Raw genomic sequence first — 22,272 nt, forward strand, 5'->3', positions numbered from 1 at the left:
ATGACCACCTTCACGGATACTACAACTAACCCATCAATTTGGGTAGGACCTACTTCCACTGGGGAATCCCACCTACCAGTGACTATGCCCTCGTCTGCTACACGTCCCTATCCACTGACGCCTATATAAGCGCCAGTCTCCTTGCCTGCTAAAGCTGGGGTGTGGCTCCAAAAAGAATCCTGTAAATGCTGCCTCCGCCCTCCTATGCTGCTGAAGATGCTAAACGAGAAGATACTTCCCACTTGGGGAGTCACCGCAAGACAGAAGAAGTCACCCTCCAACCGGAGGGCCCCAAGAAACAATACAGAAGAAAGATGAACGACACTCCCCGCCCGGGAGGCCACCGCCGGGTCGCCATCTGGAGAAGACCCGGGCCGGAAACCGGGCAAACCTACAACATCAGCCTGTGCTTCAGAATCTCTACAACCACGGTGCTCCAAACACCACCTCCAAGGCTGAGGGACTGATTACCTCACCTTTTGTATATAGTTCTTCTGTTTTCTTATTATGTCCAAGAATCTGTATTGATAAAGCCACTGGATGGCGAAACGTCTACAATACAGATACCCAGATGTTGCACATGTGTCTTAACTTTCATCTTGTCGGTATTGCATACCTGTCTTGCACAATTATCTCTCCTATCCGCACATCATCCACGCACATTCAAGCATCTCAGTTGTCTAGTATATTCTAGAGGAGAAGAGGTTACTATCCCATTGCTCCCGGCATTTTAGTCGCCTCAGAGAGAAGAATTTGAAGGTGAATTATAAGGAGAGAGAGAATCACCTAATGGATCAGAATCTTAAAAGTGATATAAAGAAAGGAATATGAAAGGTTAAACGAGACTATGAAATTAAAGTGGAACAGAGAGTCTAAAACGAATCCCAAAGAATTCAAGTGTTTAGACCAGAGATCAGGAGGAAAAAAAATAGGTCACCTGAGAATTAGGTGTTTACAGCTTACTGATAATGAGCAGGAAGTGTGCTCGTTTTTCAAGTTATGTACTTTGTAGATGAATGGTTCAGAGAACCGACATGTTGATAAATTAGACACATGTGCAACTCTTGGGTATCTTTATTGAGGATATCTTTAAAGATACCCAAGAGTTGCACATGTGTCTAATTTATCAAGTTATGTACTGTTGATCTCCACTCAAGAAGACGAAAATAACATTCCAGTAATTAGTCGTTTTTCTTCGGGCGCTCTGTAATTAACATGGCTTCGTAGCTCAGTTGGTAGCCGTCCTAGCTCGCATACTGAGGGACCAGGGATCGATCCCCTGTCACAAGTGAGAATTCTTCGGTATTTTTCGTCATACCTACTGCCACTGTTCACTTGACAGTAAGTAGGTACCTGAGTGATAGTCACTTTATGCTGTCCCTGTTCACCTAGTAATAAGTAGGTGCCTGGGTATCAGGTTATTGCTGTAGGTCGTATCCTGGGGGAGAGGACTGTAAAACCACAATGTAAATAAGAGAGGGTCCTCAATAATGCACTTACTATATTGGGTTAACCTGGATTACTAACCCTCCGGCTTAATAATCAGGACGAATTTTTTTTTATCGTAGAGAAATGACTTTCATTTTAGACAGAGTGCAGCTAGATAAGTCCCCAGGCAACGACGAAATAGTTTGAAGTGAGTAAGACACATGTTTAACATCTGAATATCTTGATCTTAAAGACGCCTACGCCAGCAAGTAGCTTTATCAGTTCGATACAGAGGTTATTTCAAGGTATTGAAGCTGGAGTCAGTAGAAGACAAGGTAATCAGTCCCTTCAGCCTACGTAAAGGTATCTTATTCATCACCACGTCGGTATTGTATACAATTACTGCTATTCTACTAGCTTCCTCAATATACCCCTCCAAAGGGGTATCGTGAAAATTAGCTACTGTAATTCCTGTCTTCAGCTCAGTAGATTAGACAAATTATCGCCCAATAAGCCTGACCTGAATATTCGACAAATTATTAGGCTCAGTAATAGTCGATATAATAACCCCCGGAATGATGAGTATAATTTCGTTAATGAATCTCAACACGCATCCATAAGGACGCGGTCTTGCCAGTGGACTCTGATACAGTATACAATGTTTGTATGTTCTTTGTTAAGACTGCGTAAGAAATTAGCGCATTTATTGAGGTTTAACCAAGCAGTGGCTTTGACAAACTTGTACAGCTAACAGAGGATCAGGTTAGGTGCAGTTAGGGGCAGTTTTAAAATATCACAAATTCTCACCCTACAAATCCTAGCCAAGCAGAACACAGCCATCACCTAGCTCCGCTGTAGTACCTGATCTGATACACCTGTTCTGACACACATAAGAACATAAGAAAGGAGGAACACTGCAGCAGGCCTGTTGGCCCATACTAAGCAGGTCCTTTACAATTCATCCCACTAACAAACATTTGAACAACCCAATTTTCAATGCCACCCAAGAAATAAGCTCTGATGTGAAAGTCCCACTCAAATCCAACCCCTCCCACTCATGTACTTATCCAACCTAAATTTGAAACTACCCAAAGTCCTAGCCTCAATAACCCAACTAGGTAGACTGTTCCACTCATCAACTACCCTATTTCCAAACCAGTACTTTCCTATGTCCTTTCTAAATCTAAACTTATCTAATTTAAATCCATTACTGCGGGTTCTCTCTTGGAGAGACATCCTCAAGACCTTATTAATATCCCCTTTATTAATACCTATCTTCCACTTATACACTTCGATCAGGTCTCCCCTCATTCTTCGTCTAACAAGTGAATGTAACTTAAGAGTCTTCAATCTTTCTTCATAAGGAAGATTTCTAATGCTATGTATTAATTTAGTCATCCTACGCTGAATGTTTTCTAACGAATTTATGTCCATTCTGTAATATGGAGACCAGAATTGAGCTGCATAATCTAGGTGAGGCCTTACTAATGATGTATAAAGCTGCAGTATGACCTCTGGACTTCTGTTGCTTACACTTCTTGATATAAATCCCAGTAATCTATTTGCCTTATTACGTACGCTTAGGCATTGCTGTCTTGGTTTAAGGTTGCTGCTCACCATAACCCCCAAGTCCTTTTCGCAATCTGTATGGCTAAGTTCTACATTATTTAACAAGTGCTAGGGTTATGGGCGCTCCCAAGCTTCAGAACCTTGCATTTATCTACATTGAACTGCATCTGCCACTTTTCTGACCAAGAACAGAGTTTGTCTAAATCCTTCTGAAGTTCCCTAACATCTACGTTTGAATCAATTATCCTACCTATCTTCGTGTCATCGGCGAATTTGCTCATATCACTAGTAATTCCCTCATCAAGATCATTGATATATATTATAAACAACAACGGGCCCAAGATTGATCCCTGTGGAACGCCACTTGTTACAGAAGACTGATCCCTGTGGAACGCCACTTATTATGCCACACCTGATCTGACACACCTCATCTGACACACCTGATCTGACACACCTGATCTGACACATCTGTTCTGACACACCTGTTCTGACACACCTGTTCTGATACACCTGTTCTGACACACCTATTCTGACACATCTGATCTGACGCACCATACTTACTCTTGTCTGTGTTAGATTGATAAAGTCACTGGTTGGGAAAACATTTTATTAAATACCCAGAATACTCCAGATGTGTCTCAGTTACACATCAGTGTTAATCAACATTTTCTGCTTCACGAAGGTTGATGACAGTTGCATACAGAAGACTGTGAGAGAGGCAGCAGATGTCTTCCTCACTCGTGGATTGAGGCGTAACTAATATAGAGAACCTTGAATGAATGAATGAGGTGAAGTCAGAGTGGGGGATCAGTCACAAGCGGCGTTCCACAAGGATCAGTTTTAGTGCCCCTTGTTGTTGTTAAGGTATACTAGTCTCCATCCCTATGAGTCTGTTTTAGGTTTGTCAAAGCTAAGGGATTGAAATCCTTAAAGGCTGAGAGACTGAACACCTCAAAATTACCTTTCCGCCTCTCTCTTTTTTTTGCACAGGGTTTGACAAGGTTAAGGATCCCTAGCTTTATTGACGGCTATTTACAGGTTAAGGATTCCTAACTTTATTGACAAGCTAAGAGCTGTTACCTACATCAGCTCATTCGAAAGCATTTTTATTGTTATGAGACATACAAGTAGGGAACAGGATGAAGTTGGAGCCATCTGTGGGCCAGCATTTTCATTTGATCAACTGACTTTATCTCGTTGACATCATTATGCTGTACAAATGTGTTCCATACTCGAGTCATCCTGGGTATGTATGATCTCAGATGGAGTGATGTTCTGGAGAAGGGTACAGCCAGAGTGAAGATGCTGCTTTCTGCCCGTCTTGTGGCATAAAAGCTTGTTTCACGCTGTCCTCGAAGTGGATCCAAGTGTGGTACTTTGACAATATTGGCCTTGTACATAACAGTAAGGCCACCCACATCGCTCCTATGTTGAAGGCTCTGCTGAAATGACAGATCTATCCAGGATGGGTCCAGGCGAGAGATAAGACGTCTCGCTCTGTTCTCTACTCTGTCAAGCAGTCGCAGATGAGAGGGGGGGCAGGCAAACCAAGAAAGTGGAGCATACTCAAGGTGCGAGCGTACTTGTGCCTCGTACAGAATCTTGCAACCCCTACTGTCAAGCAGATGCGAGATACGGCGAAGTGCTGTAAGCTTCCTGGCTGCCTTGTTTGCAAGATTTACAACATGGTTCTTCATGGTTAGTTTGGAGTCAAATTTCACCCCAAGGATATCAACTTCTCCAGGTGCCAACACCCTCCCATTCATGGGATTCATGGATTCATCCAGTGACTGGTGCCACTTAGTGGAGAGGTTTAACAACAGATCAGCAGCAGAGTAACCTTTCCCGAAGCCATATTGACCATCACAAAGTAGTGAGTGATAGTCAAAAAACTCTGTCATTTGTCTTGAGATTATTGTCTCAAGGATCTCTGTCTCTCTCTCTCTCTCTCTCTCTCTCTCTCTCTCTCTCTCTCTCTCTCTCTCTCTGTTTCCTCTCTATATGTTTCCTCTCTCTATGTTTCCTCTGTCTCTCGTACGTTTCTTTGGTCAAGATGCCCATGTGTTATGCATTGGTATTTTATTTGTCAGCTTATCGGTAAAATATTCCATAAATATAAAGAGACAGGTTGAAATTAAGAAGGACCTACCTAGCATGAGCCGGTAGCTTTACTGGCTCATGTTCGTACATTAAATATAACCAATAATCCTCTTACCAGACACTGTAACATAGTGAAATTTTCACAAACTTACGTTACATCACAGTACACACACTTTTCTGCTTGTTTACCCAACAGAAACAGTCAACATATATCTCGGTATTACAGTTATGCAAAATATAAAGGCTATTAACATATCAAAAATAGTGGCCAAAATAATCTTGCTGGACACTGTGGTCAGGTGAGCTGACAGATACTACAACTGAGCCCGTCACCTCTGACTTACCCTCCACTAGTGACGGACCTACGTCTCCGTCACAACCAGTAACATCTAGGCCTACAACAGCTAGGCCTATATGTTATTTTAATAACCTTTTAAGTTTTATTTTGACTGTACTGAATTACATTATATTATTTTTAAGGACCCTTCTCGTACAGTTGACCCAAAATTTTTAAACAATGTGGACTAAAGTGGCTTGTGGGGCCCCTCCGTGATTAGGGGCCCTCAAGCTTAAGCTTCCTTAGTTTTAAAGTAGATCCGCCATGTCCTACACAATATATTCTCTTATTTTACGAATTGTTTAGGTTTAAGGAAACTGTTGGTGAGGGGAACGTATATTATATCACCAATGCACTACACATCTGTATTTTTTTAGTGGCCAAAAAAAAAAAAAGTGTAATATCCCTCTGGTTGTTTGTTTTTATATAAATTTACCTAAAAGAAGTGAATGCTAAGATAAGTCATTGGTGCCATCTTGATATTTAGTTCATCAGATATAAAGTGGGAGTTGTTGTTGTTGTTGTTTAGGACACGGATTTGCTGAGATTTAAAGAGTATTTTAAGAAGTTGATGGAGGAGTTTGAAAGTGAGTATAAAATAAAGATGAAATTGAGCAGTGCAAAGAGGAAGGTGATGGGAACAAGTTTCTAGAGAATGAAAGGTTGTGGACAGACTTGAAATAAGCAAAATATCTTAAGACATTTGTTAGTGGATGTGTTAGCAGTTGGCTCGATGAAACATGTATCATAATGAAAGGTTGTGGACAGACTTGAAATAAGCAAAATATCTTAAGGCATTTGTTAGTGGATGTGTTAGCAGTTGGCTCGATGAAACATGTATCATAATGAAAGGTTGTGGACAGACTTGAAATAAGCAAAATATCTTAAGGCATTTGTTAGTGGATGTGTTAGCAGTTGGCTCGATGAAACATGTATCACAGAGTAGATTGAAGGGAAAAAATAGCGAAAAGTGAACAAAAAAGTTACTGGTGCCTCTGGTACTGTGATGGAAGTTGACACACAACAGTAACTCCAGCCTGGACACAGGGGAAGCTTCAAATTTTACGAAGCTACTGAAGCCACAGTGAAACTCATTACGTCATGTGTGAGACCAATCCTCTCTCGTGGTAAATAAAATGAAAATTGTCAAATATTTTAACTCATAGTAACTTATATAAAACATAGCACATTGTGGGTATTTCCACAATCTTTCATATAAAATAGTGCAGTAACAAACACAGCAGGTGTTCCCACCATGTAAATCATATACATTAGTATAGCCACACAGTGCATTAGCTCGAATATAACACTGAATATTATAGCTACGCACTTCGGGTGTTTTTACCGTGTAATTAACAGTAGTCACCACAGACTGTAGTAATACTAAATTATATTACATAGCAATGAGAATGTTTCTCTTCCCTGCCAGCTACGACTCGCGGAAGCACAGTCTCCTGGACGCAAGAAACTGGGCGGACGAGAAGACGCTGGGCGGTCGTGGTCACTTCGACTTGCAGTCGTCACCAGCTTCGCTCGTCTTAGACAACGTGCGGGCCAGTGACGAGGGTCTGTACCGCTGCCGCGTTGACTTCAAGAAGAGTCCCACCAGGAACGCTAGAACCAACCTCACAGTCATCAGTGAGTTCCTACAATGTTATCCTTTTCTCGTGGTTTAGAAGAATTATTTTTGTGATTTCAGTTTTGTGTGTCGTTCAAGATTATTCAGAAATTGTACAACTACATAAAATCGAGTCATGATACGAAGGTAATATTTTTCAACGTTCTCTGAAACAGTGTCTCTCTTAAGGGAGAACTGAGGTGATAAGAGTGTGGCTGAACACACATACCGATGTGTAATTTTCACAGTACATATTCACTGTGAAGGCTTACTCAGCCCTGTAACAACTTCAGACAGTATTACCAAGGCTGGCTCCTCCTCAGGAAAATTAATGAATAGAAAAAGAAATAATAATTCACAAAGATAAACACTATTATTTATTAAAGCAAACATAAAACAATAAAACATGAAAGGTATATCGTATTTGAAAGAAAAATGAAATGAATAAAATAACATTTGAACTCAACGCTAATATATATATTGGGGTGTCTGGTGTTGGTGACACTGTGTTGTTGAAATCGTAGCCGTTGCTGATGTGGGGGGGAGGGGGTCGCAGGAGTTGGTGATCACCACCGGCTAGTTCTTCACAGAGTATCGCCGTGAGTATTCTATCCCGATGACAGGAAAGCAGGTTTTTTACCGCTGCAATGATGTGGGGTTACGTCCTGCAATTTCATACAGGTGCACAGGTAATTAAATCCAAAATGGGGAAGTCTCAGGACGTTAGTCCATCTCCATCAGTTCTGCTCGTTGATTGGCAGGTGACCCTCTCTGTCATCCAAGCTGGAAAGATAGACAGGTTACCCACTGCTTAAGAAATCACTCTCCATGATAAGTACAATACCTAAAAGATGTGGTGATTATTACAACAGTCAACTTAGAGCAAGACTGAAAGGACTAAGTTTATTATTGGTCAAAAGTGAAGCTTTCAACCAATAAATCCACTAGAATACATGGCAGGCATGTACTTACAGTAGTGTTGGGAGCTGCGAGTCGAGTGATTTACTGTTTGACCAGAGCCCCACACGTCACCTTTCGGGGTGGGGGGGAGAGGGAGGGGAAGGGATAGCGGGAGCTAGACTGACCCTACGTTAACAAGCAGCCGGCCGTCAAACTATCACTTTCGGGGTGGGGGAAAAAAGGTGGGAATAGCGGGAGCTTGACTTACCCAACATTAACAAGTACCCGGCAATGAAACTATTGTTACTATATACTCCCTCGCTACTCCTATCTGTTGAACTTTTCCCTCACATTCACATACACTGAGAGGCAGATGATACACTGAGAGGCAGAGGATACATACACTGAGAGTCAGGGGATATATACACTGAGAGTCAGGGGATACACTGAGGGTCAGGGGATACATACACTGAGAGTCAGGGGATACATACACTGAGAGTCAGGGGATGCATACACTGAGGGTCAGGGGATATATACACTGAGGGTCAGGGGATATATACACTGAGAGTCAGGGGATATATACACTGAGGGTCAGGGGATATATACACTGAGAGTCAGGGGATATATACACTGAGGGTCAGGGGATATATACACTGAGAGTCAGGCGATATATACACTGAGGGTCAGGGGATATATACACTGAGAGTCAGGGGATATATACACTGAGAGTCAGGGGATATATACACTGAGGGTCAGGGGATATATACACTGAGAGTCAGGGGATATATACACTGAGGGTCAGGGGATATATACACTGAGGGTCAGGGGATATATACACTGAGGGTCAGGGGATATATACACTGAGAGTCAGGGGATATATACACTGAGGGTCAGGGGATATATACACTGAGGGTCAGGGGATATATACACTGAGAGTCAGGGGATATATACACTGAGAGTCAGGGGATATATACACTGAGGGTCAGGGGATATATACACTGAGAGTCAGGGGATATATACACTGAGAGTCAGGGGATATATACACTGAGAGTCAGGGGATATATACACTGAGGGTCAGGGGATATATACACTGAGGGTCAGGGGATATATACACTGAGAGTCAGGGGATATATACACTGAGAGTCAGGGGATATATACACTGAGAGTCAGGGGATATATACACTGAGAGTCAGGGGATACATACACTGAGAGTCAGGGGATATATACACTGAGAGTCAGGGGATATATACACTGAGGGTCAGGGGATATATACACTGAGGGTCAGGGGATATATACACTGAGAGTCAGGGGATATATACACTGAGAGTCAGGGGATATATACACTGAGAGTCAGGGGATATATACACTGAGAGTCAGGGGATACATACACTGAGAGTCAGGGGATATATACACTGAGAGTCAGGGTATATATACACTGAGAGTCAGGGGATATATACACTGAGAGTCAGGGGATACATACACTGAGAGTCAGGGGATATATACACTGAGAGTCAGGGGATATATACACTGAGAGTCAGGGGATATATACACTGAGAGTCAGGGGATACATACACTGAGAGTCAGGGGATACATACACTGAGAGTCAGGGGATACATACACTGAGAGTCAGGGGATATATACACTGAGAGTCAGGGGATATATACACTGAGAGTCAGGGGATACATACACTGAGAGTCAGGGGTACATACACTGAGAGTCAGGGGATATATACACTGAGAGTCAGGGGATATATACACTGAGAGTCAGGGGATACATACACTGAGAGTCAGGGGATATATACACTGAGAGTCAGGGGATATATACACTGAGGGTCAGGGGATATATACACTGAGAGTCAGGGGATATATACACTGAGGGTCAGGGGATACATACACTGAGGGTCAGGGGATACATACACTGAGAGTCAGGGGATACATACACTGAGAGTCAGGGGATACATACACTGAGAGTCAGGGGATGCATACACTGAGAGTCAGGGGATGCATACACTGGGAGGCAGGGGATACATTGAGAGGCAGGGGATACATACACTGAGAGGCAGGGGATACATTGAGAGGCAGGGAATACACTGAGAGGCAGGGGATTCATTCACTGTGAGGCAGGGTATACATACACTGAGGGTCAGGGGATACATACACTGAGAGTCAGGGGATACATACACTGGGAGGCAGGGGATACATTGAGAGGCAGGGGATACATACACTGAGAGGCAGGGGATACATACACTGAGAGTCAGGGGATACATACACTGAGAGTCAGGGGATTCATACACTGAGAGTCAGGGGGTGCATACACTGGGAGGCAGGGGATACATACACTGGGAGGCAGGGGATACATTGAGAGGCAGGGGATACATACACTGAGAGGCAGGGGATACATACACTGAGAGTCAGGGGATACATACACTGAGAGTCAGGGGATGCATACACTGGGAGGCAGGGGATACATTAAGAGGCAGGGGATACATTGAGAGGCAGGGGACACATACACTGAGAGGCAGGGGATACATACACTGAGAGTCAGGGGATGGATACACTGAGAGTCAGGGGATGCATACACTGGGAGGCAGGGGATACATACACTGAGAGTCAGGGGATACATACACTGAGAGTCAGGGGATACATACACTGGGAGGCAGGGGATACATTGAGAGGCAGGGGATATATACACTGAGAGGCAGGGGATACATACACTGAGAGTCAGGGGATACATACACTGAGAGTCAGGGGATGCATACACTGAGAGTCAGGGGATACATACACTGGGAGGCAGGGGATACATACACTGGGAGGCAGGGGATACATTGAGAGGCAGGGGATATATACACTGAGAGGCAGGGGATACATACACTGAGAGTCAGGGGATACATACACTGAGAGTCAGGGGATGCATACACTGAGAGTCAGGGGATGCATACACTGGGAGGCAGGGGATACATACACTGGGAGGCAGGGGATACATTGAGAGGCAGGGGATACATACACTGAGAGGCAGGGGATACATACACTGAGAGTCAGGGGATACATACACTGAGAGTCAGGGGATGCATACACTGGGAGGCAGGGGATACATTGAGAGGCAGGGGATACATTGAGAGGCAGGGGACACATACACTGAGAGGCAGGGGATACATACACTGAGAGTCAGGGGATGCATACACTGAGAGTCAGGGGATGCATACACTGGGAGGCAGGGGATACATACACTGAGAGTCAGGGGATACATACACTGAGAGTCAGGGGATACATACACTGGGAGGCAGGGGATACATTGAGAGGCAGGGGATACATACACTGAGAGGCAGGGGATACATACACTGAGAGTCAGGGGATACATACACTGAGAGTCAGGGGATGCATACACTGAGAGTCAGGGGATGCATACACTGGGAGGCAGGGGATACATACACTGGGAGGCAGGGGATACATTGAGAGGCAGGGGATACATACACTGAGAGGCAGGGGATACATACACTGAGAGTCAGGGGATACATACACTGAGAGTCAGGGGATGCATACACTGGGAGGCAGGGGATACATTGAGAGGCAGGGGATACATTGAGAGGCAGGGGACACATACACTGAGAGGCAGGGGATACATTGAGAGGCAGGGGATACATACACTGAGAGGCAGGGGATACATTGAGAGGCAGGGAATACACTGAGAGGCAGGGGATACATTGAGAGGCAGGGGATACATTGAGAGGCAGGGGATACATACACTGAGAGGCAGGGGATACATACACTGAGAGGCAGGGGATACATTGAGAGGCAGGGGATACGGGATACACCTATCATCTTATATATGCTGAGTTTTTACTTAAATCGCCATTAAAAGGAAGTAAAGTATTCTAGTCTAGTGTTGAGAAGATAATGGGCAGCCTTAATGACTCTGATGCAGTCGATAGGCTTTAAACCCTCCATTAACGACTAATTACTTAGACATATACAAAGTGGAATGTTTTAAATGCTGAGTCAGTCATCATTCTGAGGAAAAAATCCCCGGTTTCAAGGTATTGTCTAAAGCTTTCTCAAATGTTTTCGTCCTTTTTCTCAGTGGAAGAAAATGGAAGACACATGTGGAACACCTGGGTATGTTTTTTTGTAGACGTTTCGCCCTCCAGTGGCTTTATCAATACAAACTCCAGGACATAACTTGACTGCAGAACTATATACATAAGACAGGGTCTTCAAGACTGCGGTGATCTTCACAAACTTCAAGGCTGAGGGACTGATCACCTCTTATTATTGTTCTACAGTCTTCACATTATGTCCTTGGATTTGCATTGATAAAGTCACCGGATGGCGATACGTCTACAGATAAACATACCCAGATGTTGCACATGTGTCTAATTTTTCACCTGACGTAGATGTAGTCTACCCATCTGTCTATTTTTTTACATTGTCCTGTTCTAAAATAAAACACTAGAAGCTTTATATATCCACAAGACACAGTACTCGCTTCCATCTTGTTCCTCATCCTCATATCTGACATAGACAGAAATATAAGCCACAACTTCGAAGCCACAACATCTCCAGGCGGACATCAATCACATCTTCATTTGGGCCGCAGAAAATTATGAAATTTAATGATATTTCATAATTACTTTTATATGGAAAACTCGAGGAAATTAAAACTATATCTGAGTATACAAAGTCCATTCACACAATAGAACGTAAGACTAATGTGAAGGATCTGGGAGTGATAATGTCAGAGGATCTCACTTTCAAAGATCACAACAATGTATCTATTACTTCTGATAGGAAAATGATAGGATGGATAATGTGAACCTTCAAAACTAGGGATGCCAAGCCCAGGATTCTCTTCAAATCGCTTGTTCTATTTACGCTGGAATACTGCTGTACACTAACGGCTCCTTTCAAGGCACGCGAAATTACAGACCTGGAGAATGTACAGAGAACTTTCATATCACTTATAAGTACGGTAAAGCACGTAAGTTACTGGGAACGGTTGAAGTCCCTTTATCTGTAGTCCCTGGAACGCAGGCGAGAGCGATACATGATAATATACACCTGGGAATTTCTAGAGGGATTAGTACCGAGTTTGCCTAAGAAAATCACTTCCTACGAAAGCAAGACTCGGCAAACAATGCAAGATTCCCCCCCCCCCAGTGAGAGGCAGGGGTGCCACGAGTACACTGAAACAACAAAATAAGTAACAGGGATTCAAGACTGTTCAATTGCCTCCCAGCATACATAAGGGGGATTACCAATAGACCCCTGGCTGTCTTCAAGAAGGTGCTGGACAGGCACCTAAAATCGGTACCTGATCAGCCAGGTTGTGGTTCGTACGTCAGTTTGCGTGTGGCCAGCACTAACAGCCTGGTTGATCAGGCTCTGATCCATCACGAGGCTTGATCACAGACCGGGCCGAGGGGGCGTTGACCCCCTAAACCCTCTCCAGGTACAATGTCCAGGTATTCTCCAATTTTTTGATAATGGATTAATTTTCGAGACTTGATAATGGTCTAGAATCGACCGAAACGTCAAAGTTTCAACCCCAGCGTCTGGATCATTTGTGAATTATTGCGGCTTCGGAAATGTGAATTTTTTTTCATCTGTTGAGAAATGGTTTACCAGCTAAGGTTATAGTTTAAATATAGGGAAAACTTAGCTTAGAAAGACAGCTCATCGCCTGTACAGCCGCCCCTGCAGACGAGGTCTTGAGAAGCTGTCGAAGTCACTTCACAACGGGCTGTATAAGATCATATGTTAATAATAAATTACCCCTAGGGGGTGTTATGTCAGCATATTTCATTCACTGATGGCTGACGTACGTACTTGTGTGGACTCAAAAGTCCGCACCTCACTGCCGACTAGGTTGATTACAAACTCCTTGCGACACAAGAACTGCGCAGTCCCACGTACTACAAGAAATAAGTAACCTACCTTGCTCTTGTAGCGTGAGCTATGGTGTTCTTCACACCTTCGACAGGTATCGGTGACTTGATAGAAGCTGAAGTGTCCTTGGATGTCCACGTCTTCCATAGTCTAGGAATATGCACACTGGTACACTATGTTCCACAAGATTTGTCTTTATTGTTCACAATCTTATCACTAAAGAAGCTGATCACACTTCTCTGTAAGTGTTTATTGTGTTTTGTGAGACACTTTGTTCACACTAACTCACGGATCAGTGTTCTTTGTTGGTTATCCTGGCGTCAGTGTGACTCTCAGTAGAGTCAAAAGTAATCTGAAGACGCCACAGCCTCCTACGCCGCTCCAATGCCCCTCGAACATAAAGGAAAGCCTGACCTAGTACTTTTTGCTTCCTTGCTAAAGCAGAATGTTTGAATCTTGCTGTCTTAAGCATAGACAACAATGTTCACTATCTTTACCATGGTAATAAAGTGGGAGCAGGATTTTCCTTAATTGTTCTGCTAAGGTAAGAGATGGACTGTCTCTTATTAAACTACACTCTGCAACACTGGACTGCAAGGAGCGTCGGTTGCTTGACCACGTCGTATACTCGTATTGCATCTGGGATCAATTACTTGCTGTAGCAGTAAACAAGATGCTTGCCCCTTCTGAGAGGGCTGGGCCCCTCAGGGCTGAAGGGGGCTGATACCCCCCTCCTGGAGAAAATTTCTCCACATCATCAGCAGATTTTTTATTGCACTAAATATTCTCTTTTTTGTCAGTATTCAAAGAATTATTTTGTTTATATTCTTAGTTAATTAATGTTGGGTTATTATGGTTAGTTATTATGGTTGGTTATTATGGTTGGTTATTATGGTTGGTTATTATGGTTGGTTATTATGGTTGGTTATTACGGCTGGTTATTAGGGACTTAAGATCACTTTTTTTAAAACTAGTTCCTGGCAATATCATGTCCAATTTACCGTGTCATCAGTTTTCAATAGATGATCATTGTCTTTAATTCTCTCTCTCTCTCTCTCTCTCTCTCTCTCTCTCTCTCTCTCTCTCTCTCTCTCTCTCTCTCTCTCTCTCTCTCTCTCTCTCTCTCTCTCTCTCTCCCAAAATTGATGATCACTACTCGAGGGACTGACAATGTGATAGCGAGTGTGACTGATCACCTCAAGGCTACTGCCACTTCTTCTGTACTCGACTGAAGAAGTCTGTTGTGCAGGCGAAACATTTCGCCAATAAAGACAAAAGAGTGTGGTAAATGTGTCTTGTGAACTTGAGTTGAAATTTCGGTTTTGTTTTGGTTATGTCTACGATGCCTTTCACAAAATGTTTTTCTTAAATCTCTCTCTCTCTGATTTGTTATTTTTTTTTCATTTTGAGTTATGGTTCCTTATTCGAACGCTTTCTGGAATGATTCTGATTTTGTGATAAATTAGAAACATGTGCAACACTTGGGCACCTTTAATGAGGAAACGTTTCGCAACACAGTGTTTCCTCAGTCCAATACCAAGAAGAATGGTGAAGATCAGAAGGAGTTTAAACTGATCAGTCCCACAGCCTACTTACCTCAAACTACTCCTGATCTTCACTATTCTTCTCTGTATAGGACTGATGAAGCTACTGTGTTTCGAAACGTTTTCTCAAAGCTACCCAATTGTTGTCCATATGTTTAATTCATCATCTTGTCTATTCTCTGAACTATTCGTCTACACTGATTCATTTTTTTCCATTTATTTAACTCTACCACAACTGCTACATTCAGTTTATCATCAGTGTCCCTCTACCTTCAAGAAGGAACTCTCATACCATCATTACATTCTATTGTACTGTATTTTCCGGCATATAAGACGCAGTTTTTTCTAACAGTCTTGGAAAATCAGCCTGCGTCTTATATGCTCAAGGTCAGGGTTAAGCTTTGCGTTACAACTTTTTTTGAAACATCGTCTTATATGCTTTTGCGCCTTATATGCTCGTGCGTCTTATATGCCGGAAAAATGGGTATTTATGACGTCATTGCAGCAGCGTTCTCTCCGACGTGATGATATTCGTTTGCTTTAAAACTGTTGTTGTTACTAAGTTGACTAGTTATTGGTATGTGGTGAGTCCAGCCACACCACTGTGATGACTTCACTTCTCCCTTAACAACAGTGGTGAGTCCAGCCACACCACTGTGATGACTTCACTTCTCCCTTAACAACAGTGGTGAGTCCAGCCACACCACTGTGATGACTTCACTTCTCCCTTAACAACAGTGGTGAGTCCAGCCACACCACACACTTAACAACAGTGGTGAGTCCAGCCACACCACTGTGATGACTTCACTTCTCCCTTAACAACAGTGGTGAGTCCAGCCACACCACTGTGATGACTTCACTTCTCCCTTAACAACAGTGGTGAGTCCAGCCACACCACTGTGATGACTTCACTTCTCCCTTAACAACAGTGGTGAGTCCAGCCACACCACTGTGATGACTTCACTTCTCCCTTAACAACAGTGGTGAGTCCAGCCACACCACTGTGATGACTTCACTTCTCCCTTAACAACAGTGGTGAGAGGGAAGGATTTTAGAGCTCTCTTGCATTTTCACTTATAAACTGTATAATTCTTTCAGGCCTATAACACAGATAACACAGTTACACACATGGCCAGTGGCGGCTGGTGTGGGAGTGCTGCGGAACTGCAGCACCCCCACACCAGCCGCCATTGCCCACACGACCATTCCATAAATAACTTATTGGTGTATAATTTTTGTGTCATCAATGTTTTAATCAATGTTCTTGGTGATTTTTCCCCATAATTAATAAAGAGTAATTAAAATGTTCAGTATTTGTACTATGTTTTAGGAAATATAATTAGCTACATTGATATATATATATATATATATATATATATATATATATATATATATATATATATATATATATATATATATATATATATATATATATGTATGTATGTATATATAATGTCGTGCCGAATATTTAAAACTGGTCAATTAGCAAGAACTCATTTAAAATTAAGTCCTTTCTGAAATTTTCTCTTATACGTTTAAAGATATATTTTTTTTCATTAATGTTAATGTAAAAATTTATAATTTTGCACCAAAAGAATCTTAGAAAACTTACCTAACCTTATTATAACGAGAACAATTTATTTTAGCCTAACCCAACTAAATATATTTTAAATACGTTTACAATAATTTAATACTAAACAAACACAATCAAATATATTTTTTTCGTTAGGTTCAGAATGATTTGGGCGAAATTATTGCATACACAAATTTTCACTTGTCCTATATGGCAAGATGAGCGTTGCTATTTAAGCCAAGATCGCAAGTTCTGCCTATTCGGCACGACATATATATATATATATATATATATATATATATATATATATATATATATATATATATATATATATATATATATATATATATATATATATATATGCAAGGAATTCGCGAGAGCATGCGAAATATACACAAACACTGATCTCTGGCTGAAGGAGACTCGCACCTACGAACCTTAGGACAAGGTACGCATTGTTCAAATCTCTAGTAAGGCTGATGCATGCAGGGGATGAGATGAAAAGCTGTAAGCCTTCTCCCTGAAAGCTGGCTGCCTTGGATCAAACGTGTAGCGCATGCTACACGCCAAGGTATTGTCCAGTGTGGGTAGATTGGTAAAGCACTGCGTACCTTGTCCTAAGGTTCGTAGGTTCGAGTCTCTTTCAGCCAGAGATCAGCGTTTCTATATATATATATATATATATATATATATATATATATATATATATATATATATATATATATATATATATATATATATATATATTAGATTTTAGTTTTTGAGTGTATAGTTTTAGTTGTATCAATCTGAGCCGATTTAAAGGATATGTACAACATTTCGTATTAGCATTAATAGTCGTAAAAATCATATTGGCAACTAACTTCACATTGATGGATTAGAAAACCAGAATAGGTTTGAAGTGACCGATATTCACGATATTCATTGTGACCGATATTCACGATATTCATTGTGACCGATATTCACGATATTCATTGTGACCGATATTCACGATATTCATTGTGACCGATATTCACGATATTCATTGTGACCGATATTCACGATATTCATTGTGACCGATATTCACGATATTCATTGTGACCGATATTCACGATATTCATTGTGACCGATATTCACGATATTCATTGTGACCGATATTCACGATATTCATTGTGACCGATATTCACGATATTCATTGTGACCGATATTCACGATATTCATTGTGACCGATATTCACGATATTCATTGTGACCGATATTCACGATATTCATTGTGACCGATATTCACGATATTCATTGCGACCGATATTCACGATATTCATTGTGACCGATATTCACGATATTCATTGTGACCGATATTCACGATATTCATTGCGACCGATATTCACGATATTCGTTGTGACCGATATTCACGATATTCATTGTGACCGATATTCACGATATTCATTGTGACCGATATTCACGATATTCATTGTGACCGATATTCACGATATTCATTGTGACCGATATTCACGATATTCATTGTGACCGATATTCACGATATTCATTGCGACCGATATTCACGATATTCATTGTGACCGATATTCACGATATTCATTGTGACCGATATTCACGATATTCATTGTGACCGATATTCACGATATTCATTGTGACCGATATTCACGATATTCATTGTGACCGATATTCACGATATTCATTGCGACCGATATTCACGATATTCATTGTGACCGATATTCACGATATTCATTGTGACCGATATTCACGATATTCATTGCGACCGATATTCACGATATTCGTTGTGACCGATATTCACGATATTCATTGTGACCGATATTCACGATATTCATTGTGACCGATATTCACGATATTCATTGTGACCGATATTCACGATATTCATTGTGACCGATATTCACGATATTCATTGTGACCGATATTCACGATATTCAGTGCGACCGATATTCACGATATTCATTGTGACCGATATTCACGATATTCATTGTGACCGATATTCACGATATTCATTGTGACCGATATTCACGATATTCATTGTGACCGATATTCACGATATTCATTGCGACCGATATTCACGATATTCGTTGTGACCGATATTCACGATATTCATTGTGACCGATATTCACGATATTCATTGTGACCGATATTCACGATATTCATTGTGACCGATATTCACGATATTCATTGTGACCGATATTCACGATATTCATTGTGACCGATATTCACGATATTCATTGCGACCGATATTCACGATATTCATTGTGACCGATATTCACGATATTCATTGTGACCGATATTCACGATATTCATTGTGACCGATATTCACGATATTCATTGTGACCGATATTCACGATATTCATTGTGACCGATATTCACGATATTCATTGCGACCGATATTCACGATATTCATTGTGACCGATATTCACGATATTCATTGTGACCGATATTCACGATATTCATTGCGACCGATATTCACGATATTCATTGTGACCGATATTCACGATATTCATTGCGACCGATATTCACGATATTCATTGTGACCGATATTCACGATATTCATTGTGACCGATATTCACGATATTCATTGTGACCGATATTCACGATATTCATTGTGACCGATATTCACGATATTCATTGTGACCGATATTCACGATATTCATTGTGACCGATATTCACGATATTCATTGTGACCGATATTCACGATATTCATTGTGACCGATATTCACGATATTCATTGTGGCCGATATTCACGATATTCATTGTGACCGATATTCACGATATTCATTGCGACCGATATTCACGATATTCATTGTGACCGATATTCACGATATTCATTGTGACCGATATTCACGATATTCATTGCGACCGATATTCACGATATTCATTGTGACCGATATTCACGATATTCATTTCGACCGATATTCACGATATTCATTGTGACCGATATTCACGATATTCATTGCGACCGATATTCACGATATTCATTGTGACCGATATTCACGATATTCATTGCGACCGATATTCACGATATTCATTGCGACCGATATTCACGATATTCATTGTGACCGATATTCATTGTGACCGATATTCAATGTACGTTACCTGGAAGATCACTGTACATTAGTCACTGTTCTGGTGATGTATGTACAGAGGATCTGCTGCCTCGCCTACAAAAACTAGGAACGTTGCAAAAAATTGCAAAAAAAATACAAAGAGCACAAAACATTGCAAAATCACAACATAAACACTGCACAACACTACAAACACACAAAAGCCAGTACTAAAGCACTATGAAATTAATGACCCTGTGTAGTTGTTGTGGCTTAAGTGATAACGCAGCTGAGGCTGATTCTTGTGTGTGACAGTTCCTCCAGACGACCCTGTCATCCTGACCCAGCAGCAGGGAGGAGCACCAGTCTGGACCATGGTGGGTCCTTACAACGAGGGAGACACACTCTCTCTCACTTGTGAAGTCAGTGGAGGTAAGTCGCAAGAAATCACAATATCTCTTTTTCTGTCACTCTGTCTTTCTGTTTTTTTTTTCCTTTCTGTTACTCTTATTCCTCTACTCTCACCTCTGTTTCACTTGCCTCACTAGCAGGAAACAGGAAGTAGTGTTAAATAGTTAACTATCTGGGTGGAGAAACGTTATAATTAGGGTCCCCCAAGGGTTGGTACATTGCAAAGTCTTGTTTTAAATGTACTAAATCTATCTGGAGTTAGAATATGGAGACGTGCAAAGTCTGAAGATTACGTGAAATAGGGAGATGTGTGACGCCGGACACTGATTGTAGCCACACATCAGAGAACACATCAGAGAACACATCAGAGAACACATCAGAGAACACATCAGAGAACAGGTATGACTTGAACCCCATGTCAAGTGAGTTTAGGTAAAACTCGCAAGCCAGTGCGTTAACCACTGATCTGTGAGTGTTATTCATCACCTGCCATCGATGATTTGTTTACAGTTGTGTTGTTAGGATTTCGTGAGTCGTGGTTGTAACTAGTCAGTACAGTAGTGGAGTGAAGGCTTAGTCCATGTATTTTCTCAGGTTCGATTCCGATTACATTGAGTCTGACTTTGAGCAAAGACAGATAGAGCCGTTACTAGGATTGTTGAGAGAGAGAGAGAGAGAGAGAGAGAGAGAGAGAGAGAGCTGTACGAGTAACATGGAGTTAAAGTTGTAGTTTGTGGCGCCAGCTAACATTACTCCAGAGTGTGGCTTGTACACACACACACACACACACACACACACACACACACACACACATAAAAAAAAAAAAAAAAAAAAAAAAAAAAAAAAAAAAAAAAAAAAAAAAAAAAATGGGTGGCCTTAGAGGACGGAAACCCAGAGATCTGGTGGACGAACCAGGGAGGAAAGACTGGGAGCTAGAGCTCCAAAAAAGGGAGGAAGAGTGGGGAAGGAAGATAGTAGAGCTTGGTAAGAAAATGGAGGAGTGGATAGCTGAAGAGTGCAGGAAGTGGGAAGTACAGGTCTTAGCAGCAGAAGCTAGGATACAGTGCTTAGAAGAGAAACTGCAAAGCCTGAAACAGATTAGAGAGACAAATGACAATTCAGGTGTGACATCAGGAAATTCAAAGTCAGGCGCAGACAAGGGGATGGTAAGCAACAACGGAGACATGCCGAGCATGAAGGCCCTATCAGACCCACGTGGGGCCAGGGAAAAGACGACGAGCACACTAAGATCAAACGACAGGTCCGAAAACAATGAAGGTATGCTATATGCAGAGATTCTAACAGCCAACTGCAGTAGCAAGGGACAGCTGGTCAGGAAAGACAGTCCACTGAGAATAGAAGTTTCAGATATGACAGGGACTGAAGGCAAGAACATGTCAATGGAAGGAAATAAAATGCCTCAGAGGAAGCAGATGGAGACTCAGTGGGAGGAGGAAAGGGCGAGGTCAGTTTTTGTGTACGGGCTCCAAGAAGCCAAGGGGGCCAACTTTGAAGAAATAAAACAGGAGGAGAAAAAAATGATTGAAGGCATCATGAAAACAATAGGGGAGGGCAATATGACCCAGGTGACAAATTTTCAGAGAATTGGGTGGTTTACGAGTGGAAGGATACGGCCTGTCAGAGTAACTTTCAAGGAAGAATCAGTTCGAACCAGGATTCTGCAAGAGAAAGCAAGACTGAGGGACAAAGAGGGGTACCAGAGAGTATACCTCGACCGCGACAGAACACAAGAAGAAAGGACTACACTGAAAGAGAGGGTACAGAGACGCAAGGAGGAACGAGAAGCAATGAAAATGAGCAGGACCCAGACACAGGAGGAAGGGCAAACACACCCCACAGAATCTCCCAC

The 22,272-nt window shown here is 41.8% G+C and overlaps 1 protein-coding gene across 1 annotated transcript in view; it reads left to right on the forward strand.

Moving 5' to 3' along the window:
- The window catches only part of LOC128685844 (neural cell adhesion molecule 2-like), a 367,732-nt gene that overhangs the window by 271,309 nt on the left and 74,151 nt on the right, over window positions 1–22,272 (forward strand). The window contains exons 3-4 of the mRNA XM_053772544.2: window positions 6,864–7,072; window positions 20,307–20,423. Coding sequence (XP_053628519.2) covers window positions 6,864–7,072; window positions 20,307–20,423 — 326 coding nt within the window. The remainder of the gene's footprint in view (window positions 1–6,863; window positions 7,073–20,306; window positions 20,424–22,272) is intronic.

Source organism: Cherax quadricarinatus, unplaced genomic scaffold, assembly GCF_038502225.1.
Source record: "Cherax quadricarinatus isolate ZL_2023a unplaced genomic scaffold, ASM3850222v1 Contig10, whole genome shotgun sequence".
Classification (NCBI taxonomy): Eukaryota; Metazoa; Arthropoda; class Malacostraca; order Decapoda; family Parastacidae; genus Cherax; species Cherax quadricarinatus.